At 37.7% G+C, this 14075-nt stretch overlaps 1 protein-coding gene across 3 annotated transcripts in view; it reads right to left on the bottom strand.

Annotated features, from left to right (window-relative positions):
• Positions 1-1582: 1582 nt before the first annotated feature.
• The window catches only part of LOC111343014 (protein FAM149B1), an 18868-nt gene continuing 6375 nt past the window's right edge, over positions 1583-14075 (bottom strand). For 2 of the 3 annotated variants that reach the window (XM_088742183.1, XM_088742201.1), the window contains exons 2-22: positions 13845-14075; positions 13632-13716; positions 12935-12992; positions 11229-11375; positions 10944-11005; positions 9422-9518; positions 8553-8688; positions 8133-8187; positions 7508-7617; positions 7234-7352; positions 6975-7011; positions 6339-6442; positions 5783-5849; positions 5381-5418; positions 5195-5263; positions 4710-4794; positions 4556-4611; positions 4261-4339; positions 3837-4080; positions 3324-3381; positions 1583-3205 (exon numbers count right to left, since the gene is read on the bottom strand). The exon at positions 13845-14075 is cut by the window's right edge and continues 28 nt beyond it. In XM_088742183.1, the coding sequence (XP_088598309.1) occupies positions 3184-3205; positions 3324-3381; positions 3837-4080; positions 4261-4339; positions 4556-4611; positions 4710-4794; positions 5195-5263; positions 5381-5418; positions 5783-5849; positions 6339-6442; positions 6975-7011; positions 7234-7352; positions 7508-7617; positions 8133-8187; positions 8553-8688; positions 9422-9518; positions 10944-11005; positions 11229-11375; positions 12935-12992; positions 13632-13716; positions 13845-14075 (1959 nt within the window). In that variant the 3' untranslated portion in view covers positions 1583-3183. Of the gene's footprint in view, positions 3382-3836; positions 4081-4260; positions 4340-4555; positions 4612-4709; positions 4795-5194; positions 5264-5380; positions 5419-5782; positions 5850-6338; positions 6443-6974; positions 7012-7233; positions 7353-7507; positions 7618-8132; positions 8188-8552; positions 8689-9421; positions 9519-10943; positions 11006-11228; positions 11376-12934; positions 12993-13631; positions 13717-13844 lie in introns of all 3 variants that reach the window. The other variant, XM_088742194.1, reaches the window with a different exon arrangement.

Raw genomic sequence — 14075 nt, 5'->3', positions numbered from 1 at the left:
ACGGTCTCATCCCGAAGTCTGGAACCTATTCGAGCCTCGTTATCACCGTCGTTGAGTGCTCGGAGATTTGAGGAAATTCCGAACTTTCCTCGGGTCCCTCAATCGAGAACAATGAAGCATTGGTCATATTTGTATGCTTTTTTCTGACATAAAACGCTCTCTTCTACTTTGAGGAAAAAGGTACGTAATCAAAAATCCGCCGTTAGTAGACCGCGGCCGTTGAACACATGATAAGTAAAATGAACGACTCGAATTCCTATCGTAAACTGATAAGTCATCCATGCTCACAAACCAAGGCAGGAAGTTCGTTTATAATGAAATAAACACTGATTAAAAAAATAAAAAAATAAAAATAGATACAAACAATAAAACATAAATATACTGCATTGCATTCCTACGGGCTTGCTATCCCGCCAAAAACGTAAGGAAAGTGCCTTACACTATTGGTCGTTTTCATATTCTTTATTAGAAAACTATATTAGCAGCTAACGTACGCAGGGCCGTATGGGTTGACGTTAGCCGGTCCGGAAAAAAACGTCCGGCCCTGCTACACTCGTGTCGCTTTGTTGAAAACAAAAACGAGAAAAAAGTCGCGTTTTCCAAGGAAGTGGGAGTTTCTTGTACAGACTTAAAAAATAAAGATAAAGTTATAATTCCAGGATATTTTTTTTTGTGTTCGTATGGCTGCGTACATGCGCGTGCCCTTTTATCGCGTCCTATTTAGGTTTAATATTTCAACAATTAGTGGTCCGGATAAAATGCTCTTTGTCATGAGGTTAGGCACGAACCTCGCTGCGCTCGGTCCGTACGTCATGACTTCGAGCCAAATATTTTCACGTCCAGACCTCCCACTCGGGCAATAAGTACTTATCATTATATGACCCGTCTGCTTCACTCGCGCAATCCCAAAGAAAACTATAGTAAAAGCTGACGTGTGCAGGGCCGGACGGGTTGACGTGAGCCAGTCCGGAAAAAGCCGTCCGGCCCTGCTGCCCTCACATCGCTTTTTTGCAAAGTCTTAACGGAAACTTAAATGAGAAAAAAGTCGTGTTTTTCAAGGAATTGTGAGTTTCTTGTTCTAATTTAAAAGTTAAAGTCGAAATTTCAGAAATTTTATTTTTTGTGTGCTCGTGTGGATGCGCGTGCTCGTCTATCACGTCCTCTTTCAGTTGAAATTTTCAACTTTTACTGGTCATATGATAAAATGCTTATTGACTGAGTTTGGTCGGGTCGGACAAGAAAATATTTGGTAATAAGGCACGGACGTCATGGCCTCGGGCCAAATATTTTCCCGTCCATCCCTTCCACTCAGTCAATAGGTACATAGTATATTTCTAGGGAAGAAATATATGGGGAAAACAGCGAACTGGATGATGGCAGACCTCGGAATGATACGAAATAGGATATCTCCCAAAGAAAGCTCAAGTTTCTTGAAAGGAATGACCACTTTGCAAAAACGACAGTGATTGAAGCCTGAAGGTAACTATGAGCTGTTAACGTGGCAAATTATAATCTGGGGAAAAAATTTACGTAAACTAGGAACATCTACATTAAAAATGAAGGCAGCAATTGACCATTCATGGAAGTTAACAGATTTATTTCATTCCTTTAGACGTACATGTAAATCTAAATCGAATGAAGTGGCATTCTCTACTTCACCCATATACGCTTGAAATCAAGGTTAACTAAAGGAGCTACGATCATGAAACTTAGAACGTATTTCACTAGCATTTTCTAGTGATAACCTCGATTACAAGCCACAATCAGTTGCATTTCATAGGTGATGTGAAAATACGAAGTTTCTTTCCACAAAAAAGAAACGTGCAGTTTCCTGCTCTGCAAATAAATAAATCTCCAGCAAAAGGTATTGGGCAACAAAGCACAAATACAAAATAAATTAACGTGTTTATTTACCATAAACAACCTGCCCAATGAACTAACTGGAGGAATGGTTTCACTGAACTAAAAATCTATCTTCAATTAAATTTAAAACAATTATCGATATTCCCTAAACTTATCATGGCTCTATTCCTGCAAAACCCACTAATATTAGTATTACTATCAACTTTCTTCTCGTTCATCGTGGAATGCAACGTTGGTCGGAGCGATCTCATTTCTAGAACAATTCAGATCAACGCAAAGTTAACGTAGGCGTCCAGTTGAAGTTGATTTCATTCTCGTTTTCAGCACCAACTACTATATAATAACCTTAGATAGCCAGAATTAAAACTAGTGAACTGATTAAACAAAAAGAAAGTAGAACATACGAACCGCCAAAGGTATAACGTGGAAAACATGCCAACGAGTTTTTGAAGCTAGATTGCTCTAAACGAATAAACATTACAGAACCCTTTCGATTATTTATTGTTGCGACAAATTGCGTTAAATTTAAAAAGTCAGTGATGAAGCATTGACTTTTCACCTCCAACGTTAACTGATATTAATATCTAAATCCATTGTCGCCTTTTATAATTTACATGAATAATATAAAAATATATACCACTGAAATATTCGGACATGTCTGGGCAGTAACGAGACCTGTCATGTAACTGCTCTCTTCAGGAGGCCTGGCAATCCTCAAGTCAACTATATCTTAGGTTGTATTCTTATGGAATGAAATACATTAAATACTTAATACATTCTTCTATAAATATCAGCACCCAGCCTTCCCCCCAGGATATATACAGAATATGTGTAGCAGGTAGATAAAGGAAATTTATGCTTTAGTTAATTCTCAATAAAGCGAGTTTCAGATATTCCGTGGGATGTTAGGTACTTGTTGTGGGGTTCGTGAGGTTAGCCTGCCTGATTTAAAATAGGCAACAAAAGCCCTTTTCAACTGAAGAGTTGTGGCGTAACGGAGTTTCCAAGCCTTGTAACCCGTTATCAGCTTCAAAAGTATCCTAACTTGCTTCAAGGCCAGGTAGTTGCTGACCTTTGAGATGTGCATCATCGTCGGATCTGACTGCTGCCCCATGTTAGGTCACTGAGAAAAACACGGGACACCTTATGGAGTACTCCCGAGTGCTCCAGCTATTCAGTCGTAACCTCACAAACATTTTCACGAAGGTCTACCGAATATGATACACGTTTCGTCGTCAAATCCGATACTGGAGCATATTGAAAGATGCCGAAGTCTTTTAACTGGCTAATAACGTAATCCATGGATTTTTTCCCTGATATCTACGGAGTAGCCGTTTCTCCTCTGTCAATTGATTTAAAAAAATTAGAAATACTGGTAAAGGGTATGCAATAACCATTACTGTACAAAAAATAAATTACGAGCAAAGATCTTCACATCGAAATATTTGGTTAAATGCTACCTAATGGAAGACACTAATTTGTTTCTTCTATGAGAATGTTGACTTGAAGGACCGGGACCTGAAATAACGACAAATAAATGTATTAGAATTGCCAGCTGAAAAATCTCAATTGCTACTTCTTACGTTTTGCAGGTCAGTCGAGTTTTCACTTAAAGAAGAAAACTTAGGAGAGTAAATACTTAGAAACTAATTTCTCTCATGAATTGGTTTCAGGAGAATCTGATCAATTTCCAGTGTTTAAGTTACTATTTCTGTCCACACATGTTCGTTAAAGGGGACAAACTTTGCGGTGAAACGGCTTGGGGTACATTGTCCTGGTAACAGTGTGGTTTAAAAGCGAATGCAAACCAGATGGATACCACCATCAACACAGTTCTAAAGTTCTAACTGAGCCCTTCACTTATCTGTTCTCCCATCCAAAAGCAGGAAAAAGAACAAAGGTAACGATCAAGTAGTTTAGAAAATATATCCTTGCGGGAGCTTACAAAATAATAATAATAAAAAACCACTCACTTTTAAGGCCTTCGTATTCCTCGTCACTAACGGGTGAAATTTCTCGCCCATCGTACTGGTGGCTGCTAGATGACGTAAGCGCTGACGCGTTCGCTTCAGTGGCAGGGTGAGTGCTAATTGGCATGCTCACACCAGTGATTCCCCCCAGAGGGCTCTGTGCATGTCTCATTTGACCTCGAGAATACATTCCTTGCGTTAAATGAGTTCCGCTGGGGGTGGATAATCGTCGATGTGGTGTGTCATTCTGTAGCAAGAAAAGGAAAAGATGAACCTGATGGTCCCAGTAACCTAAACACTGACTGAAACTACATCAATTGCTGAATACATTTTGTCTTGAGGGATGCTAATACAATTTGTCTTATTGATTAGTAATTAGGAATTCCTGCAATTACAGTACTTCTGCCAAAACCTCAATCAAACTTACTCTCAATGAATGTGTTGCTATTGATGTATTTGGTCTGGACGACTCTGTAACATTCCTTGCTCTATCCTTAAAAGATTGCCTTGAAAAGTGGAGAAAGAAGTGTAAGGACAAACTATACCTCTACAGGAAAAATTAGTTTAATTTAGGAAATGCAACTGAAATAGTAAGACACTAAAGATGATGCAATGCTGTAATTTATCCATAGAAATCAAAAATTGATCACCATGGGCAAACCAGACGAGCTCTACATCTACTAGATATAATAATAAATCTTTCGGGCACTAATATGTATCACCTAGAATCGTCTGTTGCGGCACTTGATGCACGTGATTGGCGGAATGAAACTTGTTTCTGAAAGACAAATAGATCCACGGTTTAGGAAATCCTTACATGATGTTGCGTTCACTACAACAACGCGATAAAACAGTGAATAGAAAGAAATTTCTCACCGCGCTATTTCTTCCTCCGTTCTGTTGAACAGGTGTCTCTCTGTTGGTAAAAACATCTATCGGAGGGAGAACGAAGTTCCTTCCCCTACAAAATATTAAACATCAAAAGAGACACACTCAGGCCAGGGAAATGGTTTAAACTCTTTCCTATATTTCTTGACAACTTGTAACCGTTCAAGAGTTTTCACTGAGCAGCAATTAGTTTCTGTTTCATCAGTTTCACTGGCGATGCACCTCTCACCAATAAAATCGCAAATGCCTTAGGTGTGGTTACCATAATATCTGATTATATGCCAGAAGACCTTTTCATTTTATTTTACTTTATTTATTTATTTTTTTTGACAGCTAACTATTTGTTTTGTTTTGTCCGTTTATTGTACTTGTGACTCGTGACCATGGGTGCTGTATATGGGCACAGTTAATGTTCCATAAAGGTGGGAAGAAAGTCTCATCAGCAATTTTCAGTTAATTATCCGCTCACTTACATGTAAGGCGCTGGAGAATTTGAATTCGTGGCTTGAGGCGGAGATGACAGTCTTTCCTTCTCTGGAAATCTAAAAAGATGCACAGTACGAGATCGATATTCAAACCTCTTTCTTGGGGTTTATTCCTCGGATGAGAAAGTTATAATTCTTAAGAAAAAAAAAAAACAGCTTTATAAACAAACTTACAGTTTCCTTCCTTGCACGATACCGCCCATGACATCTTCCTGAACGGAACAAAAGAATAAATAGCAATGTTTACTCATCTAGCTAGTTCAAACAACAACAATAACAGATACAGATATGAGAATGACAAGGATAACCTGATTTAAGAATAAGTGCTAATTTTGAAATGAGAGGGTTAAAAAAAAAAAAAAAAAAACAGACTACTGACAACGTTTTCTTAAAACTCTCCTAAAAGAAATCTAATTTGTAGTGTAGAGAGCATGTGTCTCAAAAGAACTCAATATGTATAGCACATGTATCTCAAGAAAAACGCTATCGGTAACTTTTTAGAAAACACAAGGGGGGGAGGTGGGGGCAAGGCCAAGCAGAGGTCTCAGGCATCATCGTGGAGCCTATTTCATGTACCTGGACGCTAGGTGTTTTAGGTTTACTGCTGTCCAAATGGGTCAAGCGTAGTATACTAGGTAAATTCCTGAAAAAGAAAAATTAGTAATAATCATAAATAGATTAACAAACAAGCAAGACAAACGACAATCTGTGCTGAAAGGTCTTAACATCGCACACTGCGTAGGTCGGCGCCTTTGTTGAATAAGACGAGGAACACAACAGTTTTGCCATTTGCAGTTTAGTTGTTTATCAACGAGTAGTTTTCACGTAATCGAATAGGAAAGAAATCCAACTTTATAATCCCCTGATTGTAGAAGGTTCCTATTAATTCACCTAAAATTTGTCTTTCCCGTTTACTTTTTTGTTCGTTTGTTTATTTCCTATGAGCAAGTATTCTGATTCCCCCCTCCACCTACCAGTTTCACACCTCTGACTTTTTGGGCTTCATGTTTGAAGTATACAACATGCATCGAATAACGCCTCCATTTAACACTTCACTGCGTATAGCTATAGCTGAATGAGTGTACGACTCTAAGATAAGACACGCATTGGTTCTATCAATAGTTCCACAAACCTATTTCTCTTAAATGGCATCATCTTGTGCATGAATGGATCTGAACTGTGCTGACTGATTCGTGTAGAGCGTGAAATCACTGTAATGCTGGATCCTGGCCGGCCCTATCAACGACAAAGGCAAGCTTCTTAGAAATGATTACCTGACTATGGATAAGGTGTGTATTTGGAAAGTTACACGACTAAAATACTGCCCGAATGACTATACATGTACTGTACGTTTGCGGATTGCATAATAGGAAATCCAATAGTCCATTTTACAGTTGTGTGCTTGGTTGCCAAGCCTTTGAATGGGAGTGAGGCTAGGGTTGGCCTTGTTATGATACAAACCTTGCTGCCTTTCAAATGTAAATCACTTTGTTATCATGCTAAGTAGATACAGGTCTCCATCACAAAAAGGTCACCTTCAGCCTCACTCTGAATCAAAGGCTTGGCAACTAAGTACTCAACTGTAAAATGGCCTATTGTTTTATTATCAGTTATATGCAATATTCTACCAGAAGCATGACACATTTTATGTACATACATACAAGTACACTGCAGAACATGCAAACATCCAAGAAACAAAGCCACCAAGCACAGTTTTACCATTTTGTCAACACAAATTAAAAAAGCAAAGACTTAATATCAGACAAACCGGATTAAAGGGCGTCCCTTCTCTGCTGTCAAGAGCACTGCAAAAATGGAATAAACAGTGACTTTCAATAGTAATTATTTTTTTGAAATAGTGATTCTTTTACTTACAACAGATGTTACTACACTATACATGTTCAAAAAATCCAATTCAAACTGTATATGATGTGTTTAAGCTCTGTCTTTTAAGGAAGATATAGCTTACACAGTGTTTCCTTCCTATAAATAAATATATACATGTATGTGTAACATTCACTACTTACTGAGAGGTGCTTGCAGAAGGGGCCCTTGGATTCAATGGCATTGGTCGAACCTTCATTGCATTTATTAAACTACTTTGATCAGGTTGGGGGTTAAAACTTGAAAATGTCTTTAGTCTTGACTGCAGAAAAAAAAAAAGCAGCAGCAGCATAAATACATGTATGTACATTTGTGTTGCAAAAGCATGAAGAAAAGTACAAGGAGTATGGCAGAAAGAGTAAAAAACAGCCATAAAATCATTTGTTTAAGTACAACGAGTGATTAACTCCAGCTCACCTGGGAGGAAAAGTGATTCCTTGACATGACACTTTGTGAATATGGCCGAAGTGGGCTCTCAATGGCACGATCAGAAGACACCACCACATCAGCCAGAAACTGTTGTTTGTCTGTAAAGGTGCATACAAAATGGTCAAGTGATTAAGAAGTATGACTGCAGATGCCTCAGGCAAAAACAGACACATATGGTTAAAACATTTATCAAAAGCAATTCTTGAATACAGAAAGCATGACATCACAACCCTGTTTACTGGTTCTTGTATGTACTCTCATCTTAAAAAACTTATCAACCAATGAGAGCTTGCTAATACTAAACATGTCTAAAATATTTCACAGACATGTATAATTGCATGTAAGTCTGCTGTCTTTTTCTCCCAATCTCAATTCTTTTGCAAAGGTCAACTGTGATTTAGATTTGCTGTTAAAATTTGCAGCAAGTTAAAAAGCAAAAATTTAAACATAGTTTTGAAAGTGTTATTAAAGTAAAAACAAGGGGGAGGGGGGTGAGAAGTTATGTTTTCCTAGCATGTACTCTTTGCGAGATACATGTAACTCTCACTGAATGATGCCACACTACCAGACAGAGGTGCTATGAGAAAATGAGAACAAACTAAATAAACCATACCTCTCAGCACTTTTTGTGAGTAAAGACTTAACAAACTTCTTAGCCATAAAACCACCTAAAACATTGATGAAAAAAACATTTGACACAATTTGATCAAAATCTCTGAGTGATTATTGAGGGCAGTCTTCTGCTGCAGAACATGCACTTTTCAAAACAACACTGCCAGAATTTAAAAAAAAATAATAATTACAGTGTACACGACTGTACAACTAATGAAAGTGAAGGGCCACAAGGTTTGAGACTAATTTGTACATGTAGTTAGCTTCCATGTTTAAGAAGCATTTAAACTATCCAAACTTGCTTTTCAAAACCAATTTTTAATGCATTCCAATTATCATGGAAAGGCCAAAATATTCATAGGTCTCAATGTGTTCAAGTGTTCTGCTTTGCCTCCACACCATGATGGAGGAAAAAGTTTACCTCTCCCCAGACTTGGTCAAACATCTGACTGACAACAGCATCCTTAGCACAAGCATTGGGGGTCACAGGGGGGTAACCTCGCCGCTGCTGACGGCGATACCTCATACCAGTTCGGGCCTCTGTTACCTCTTCCTCACTACAGAACAAAATAAGTACAAATTAAAGTAAATAACACTGCCCAGTTAGCCCAATGGATAGTGCACTGGACTGTTGTGCGGGAGATCAAGGATTCAAACCCCGGCCAGACCAACACTCAAGGTCTTAAAATAATTTAGAAGAATTTGCTACCTTTCTATAACATCAAGAAATGGTTAGAAATTCTAGTCTTCTCGGATAGGGACGAATAAATGGAGGTCCTGTCTCCTGCAGGGTTGAGGTAGGAGATGTTAATTTCCCACACACGAGATTACTGTGTGATGGATGTCCTCCCCTGGGGTGGGATGGGTGGGAAGGTGAGATCAATGGACTGTTCAAGCGGTTGCCAGCTGACGCCTGTTCTCAACCTTAAAAAAAAACTATACCTGTAATTCAGTCTCAGGCTGCAAGTGGTCAGAAATAAACTATATTATTACAATATTACAAAAGTCATACAATAACCATTAGATTTCATTAAAAATGGGACAATGTAACAAAAAGTATGAGAAGTACAACATGTACATGTTGAGCACTACCGGCAGTTCTAATAGTTTCATTTGCTATAATGGCAAATACACAGAGTTTACCCTTTGGAGTATTGTTCGTCTTAACATTAATTTTGTTTGCTTTTGATGAGAGAAGATTATAGCAGCATGCCTCTATGTAAATGTATACTTTGCCAACTATGATGAATAAATCAATAATCCTTTTTTTGAATGTTGCTTGAGACTTACATAGCAGGTTGGTCATAACCAAAATATTCTTCTACTTCACCATCTTCTGCCAGGATCTCTTCTTCAAACTCAGAATAGAAGCCATTCATTTCATCAGCTGTAAGAAAAACAAATAGGCATAAATATATCTTATTAACCAAGCGCGAGGGCCGGACTGGGATAATATTGGCCTGAGTTCTTGACAGTACGGACTGAGCGCAGCGAGGTCCGTACAAAAAAGACTGAGGGCCGATATTCTTCCAGTACTGTCCCGAGCAAGCTTGGTTAATAAGAGATTTATTATACGACTGAAGTTCAAAGGGACACGAGTGCGGTATCATTCGGGACCATTCGGGACAGTGCCTGGTCCAATACTGAGAGAATATTGACCGGCAATAGAGCATTTTGATTGGTTGATTTTAGTTATTGGCCCTCTGACTGCCCGAGTCGTGTAATAAAGTATCATATCACCTTCAGCTAGGGTATTCTGAGCATGCACAATGTACACATCACAAGGATGTCAACGTACAAGTACAGTATGAGGTGAACTTTCTAACAATGCAAGAGACTTACAGAACAGAAATTGCTAAAGTGATGATATTTTTGTCAATATTTGAAAAAGCATACAGACTGCATAGTTGTTGTGCCTTTATTTTAACATCTATGATAATGTGCTTCAAAATTTTCAGAGTTAGATAATTTCTCAGTCCTGTTCAATTTTTATCTTTCTTTGTTTTAAATTAAGATTATAATGAATACATTCAAGAAAAAGGAAAAAGAAAACCATTTTGGTTTGAAATACTTTGTTACTGTCAAAAGAAATCAAGCCACACTGAAAACTTCACTGTACATGTACTCCATTTAATAATAGGGCTTCTGATATCATGACCTGGTGCCATTTTACAACTATAAAATAATCTCTACACATAACATAAATTACAAAATCTAAAAAGTGATCTAAAAGTGCTCCAGTCTGCTCAAAGTAGCAAGCAGGCAATGCTGCATATAGTTTAAGACCACTAATACTGTCCCTTGGAAACACTACATACATGCATATAAAGAGCATCTTTACAATTGAGTTAAACCTCCAAAACATAGAAGTGCTACACTAAATACAAATTTTGTATATAACAGAAAACTGCAAAATATACCCTATCAATCATGAAAATCTGCTTTTGTTATATCATTCTATAGATGTGTGAAGTACAAAAAATCTGCCCGGCTGTACTTCCACATGCAAGTACATGACTGTACACAGTCATACACTGTACTGGTCATTTCTAATATGTTTGCAATTCATTAGCCCAAGACAAGGCTTGGCACTAACTTTTCAACTTACTAGCCAAGTAACTGGTGACCACTTAGATTTATGACAATGTCAGTTTGTTTACTAGCCAACCTGGTTAGTGGAAATTGAAAACCACCAGCCAAAACTGAATTTCTACTAGTCTGTGGCTAGTTGACTACCATTAGTGTCAAGCCCTGCTAAGAGTATCAGTACCTGATGGAGCACTACAAATTCTAGAAATACAACAGTGCTCACCATTCATGTAAGACTCTGGAGGCTCTGGCAATGGGTCTAAATGAAATCCTTCAATGCATAAACTGAGAAGAAAAGAATATTGATCAACAATTACATCTTAAGAACACTCAGATAAGACTGAACCTACACATGAAATGACAAAAATATATGTTTTTTGCCCTACACAGGCAGACCTCCTTAGAAGGAACAGACCTGTTCATTTTATGTCATAACTCAACATCTGTGTACTAGTTTGTACAGCAAACTATGTACAGTGTATGTGCATGCATGTCAAATCAAAGTTACCCTTGTGAATCAAAAGCTCCAAATTCCTCAACATCTTCAAGAAAAGATGTCTGTGGTCGCTGGTTGTATATCCTTGGCTCCCCAGCAGGAAATGGAATCAGTTGAGTACCATCATCCTTGGGATTAAGCAATTGATAACCACAGATTCTGTAGGGAAGTGACAAAGACCCCAAAAATTATAATAATAACAATAACTTTTATTTATATAGCGCTCATATCTTAAATTCATGGCGCTTTACAACCCTGTATGGGGGACTTTACCAGACTGCTAAGCAGTTTACAATCAATAAAGGTGAATATAACAGATGCCCCCTGCCCCCTCCCCCCAATTCTCAGTAAACAGGCCAGACCACATCACAGTAATCTCGTGAAGGGGGTTCTTTAACGTCCCCTGCCTAACCAAATTAACTAATTAATAGATACAGGAGACGGGACCTCCATTTATTCGTCCCTATCTGAGAAGACTAGAATATCTAAATGTCAGAAGTAAACAAAACTGCTCATTCAGTACAGTGAGTGACTGGACAACCAACATAGTTTACACAACTAGCTCAAGGCCTCCCAACAGAGAAAAAATGGTTGTTCTTCTCATTCAAGAGTGATTTCATTTACAGGAAAATATGCATTTTTCAATTTTGTTTTATCTCAGGTGTAAAATAAGGCTGTCATTCTTTGTATAATTATTATTTTTTAACTGTTATCCTTTAACAGGTAAACTTGTGGTCAAGTTCCATTGTAGGAGCTTGAAAGCATTGTCAAAGACATACAACTACTTTCTACAGGTCTCTAATGTGTGAACCCAGCTAATGTAGTGGGCAGAACAACAACTAACACCTGGTATGAAAATCTTGTGTTGCAGTCTCTAGACTAGCTGGATTCCCATGCTGATAAATGTAAGTGTTGCATAAATCTTAGCCCACACTTTCCAACTCAACTGGAACATATAGAGTAGAGTAATATACATGTAGTGATGGTAGAAAAAAAGATACCACTGTTACGTAGAAATGCTGGTAATACTTATTTTTAAGATCAAATCACAACAATTTAACATGGTGTATTTTTGCCAAAACTACAAGTGGAATTGAGTAAGAGTATGGGCAACATTCTTTCATCAAAGGAGAACTTATTGAAAATTTTTCAAATTTTATAAAAGACTGATAATACCTTGAGAAAAACTCTACACCTCAAATTAAATTGATAGTTAGTGGAAAAGCTGATAGTTTGGATATATCAACAAAGTTGAAATGGTAAATTGGCCACTGTAACGATTACAAAAGCTGACGTTTCGAGCGTTAGCCCTTCCTTGGAGCGATAAGGTTACTGATCTACATGAAGGGGTCTCCTGAAACCAATAATTCAATATGCATGGCAGACAGTGTTCATTGTATGTAATTAAATTATACTAATTGTTAATCATCAAAGAATATTATATATCCGTATGCTGTATGAGAAAGTCAGTTCTTAGTGATAGGGTTTACTAACAAAGATGTAGTGCATTTTGCTGTATTTCCTTAGGCTGAATTTCTTGATATGGATATTAATTTTCATATCCCTTGATGTAAACCATTAAATCAGCATTAACCAGTTGACATTTAAAACAAGTCATAGCTTGCCACGTAAATCACATGTATTCTTTTCCCTCCCTTTACTGGGAAAATGAAACATGGAAGCTTAGTTATTCATCAGTTATGATCAGAAATACTTACCGCAGGTGTGGAAATTGCTTGAACCATTCTTCACATTCAGACAACAGTTGAGGACTTCCTATTACGTATAAAGATTCAAGTCATTAAAGATTGCTATAACTGAGCTGGTAATTTTGTGTGGTCAGATTCAATGGTTCTTGCATGCTCCACAAGTTCCCTTTGTGCACTCTGATGACACAGCACTGATGCACACTGAAGCATCCCAAAAATTTCTCTTCATACAACATTTAAACTACATGCCCTTGACAAGAGTCAAACAAATGTGTTTGTTATCTTAACTTAAAATTCTAATTGGCCATTTAATCCTCTTGCCAACTTTATAGCAACTGAACTGGGTTTATTACGAATCAACTTAACGGCCTGCTCCCAGTTGGCTTGTTAGCTCAATTGGTAGAGCGTTGCACTAGTATTGCAGAGGTCAGTGGTTCGAGTCCCGTACAGGCCTGATTTTTTTTTTTTTCAGGTCTGATTTTCGCTATTGCACAAATAGCGCTATCTACTGTGAGGATCATGCATCATACGTGTGAAAATCATCTATACATAATTATAGCAAAGAAAAAGCCAAGGTTACAAATTTATACTGGAAATACACTATTTTAACACAAGTCACTTGATATTTATCAGTGATATAATCAAAAACAGTTATTGTATTGGCAATTAAAGCTGAATACATGTATCAATTAAAATTGTCACATACCATTGAAATGTATTCCTTCAAACAGCATTCCATCAATTTCATCAAACATCCGTTTCACTGTTGCTGAAGCCTGTCTGTCAAACTCCTAAGTGAAAAAATAATACATACATGTACATCTTCGGTTCTAAAGAGTCTTGGAACAAATAATTCCTTTTCTTTCATATGGTACAAAATTAATAAACACATAAGCTACAGACTATGTGATAAACTCACATCTTCATTTCCCCATGAGTATACACTGCTTCGTCCAGTAAGGATCCCAGTGTTTGTTGACCATGTGTTTGACTCAAAAAGTCCATTACCAATACTTGGAGCATTGTCAGTCGTGGGAGAAGATTGACCGCTGGTGTCAGGGGTGACGTTAGTGAAGTTACTGCTGTGAATTCTCTCAAAATAGGACAAGGGCAGGGATTCCTCTGGTCTCTCAGGGAGAGGGTGGAGGGC

The sequence above is a fragment of the Stylophora pistillata genome, chromosome 1, assembly GCF_964205215.1.
Source record: "Stylophora pistillata chromosome 1, jaStyPist1.2, whole genome shotgun sequence".
Lineage (NCBI taxonomy): Eukaryota > Metazoa > Cnidaria > Anthozoa > Scleractinia > Pocilloporidae > Stylophora > Stylophora pistillata.
The sequence above is the reverse complement of the archived record's forward strand: the minus strand, read 5'-3'. Positions and strand labels throughout refer to the sequence as shown.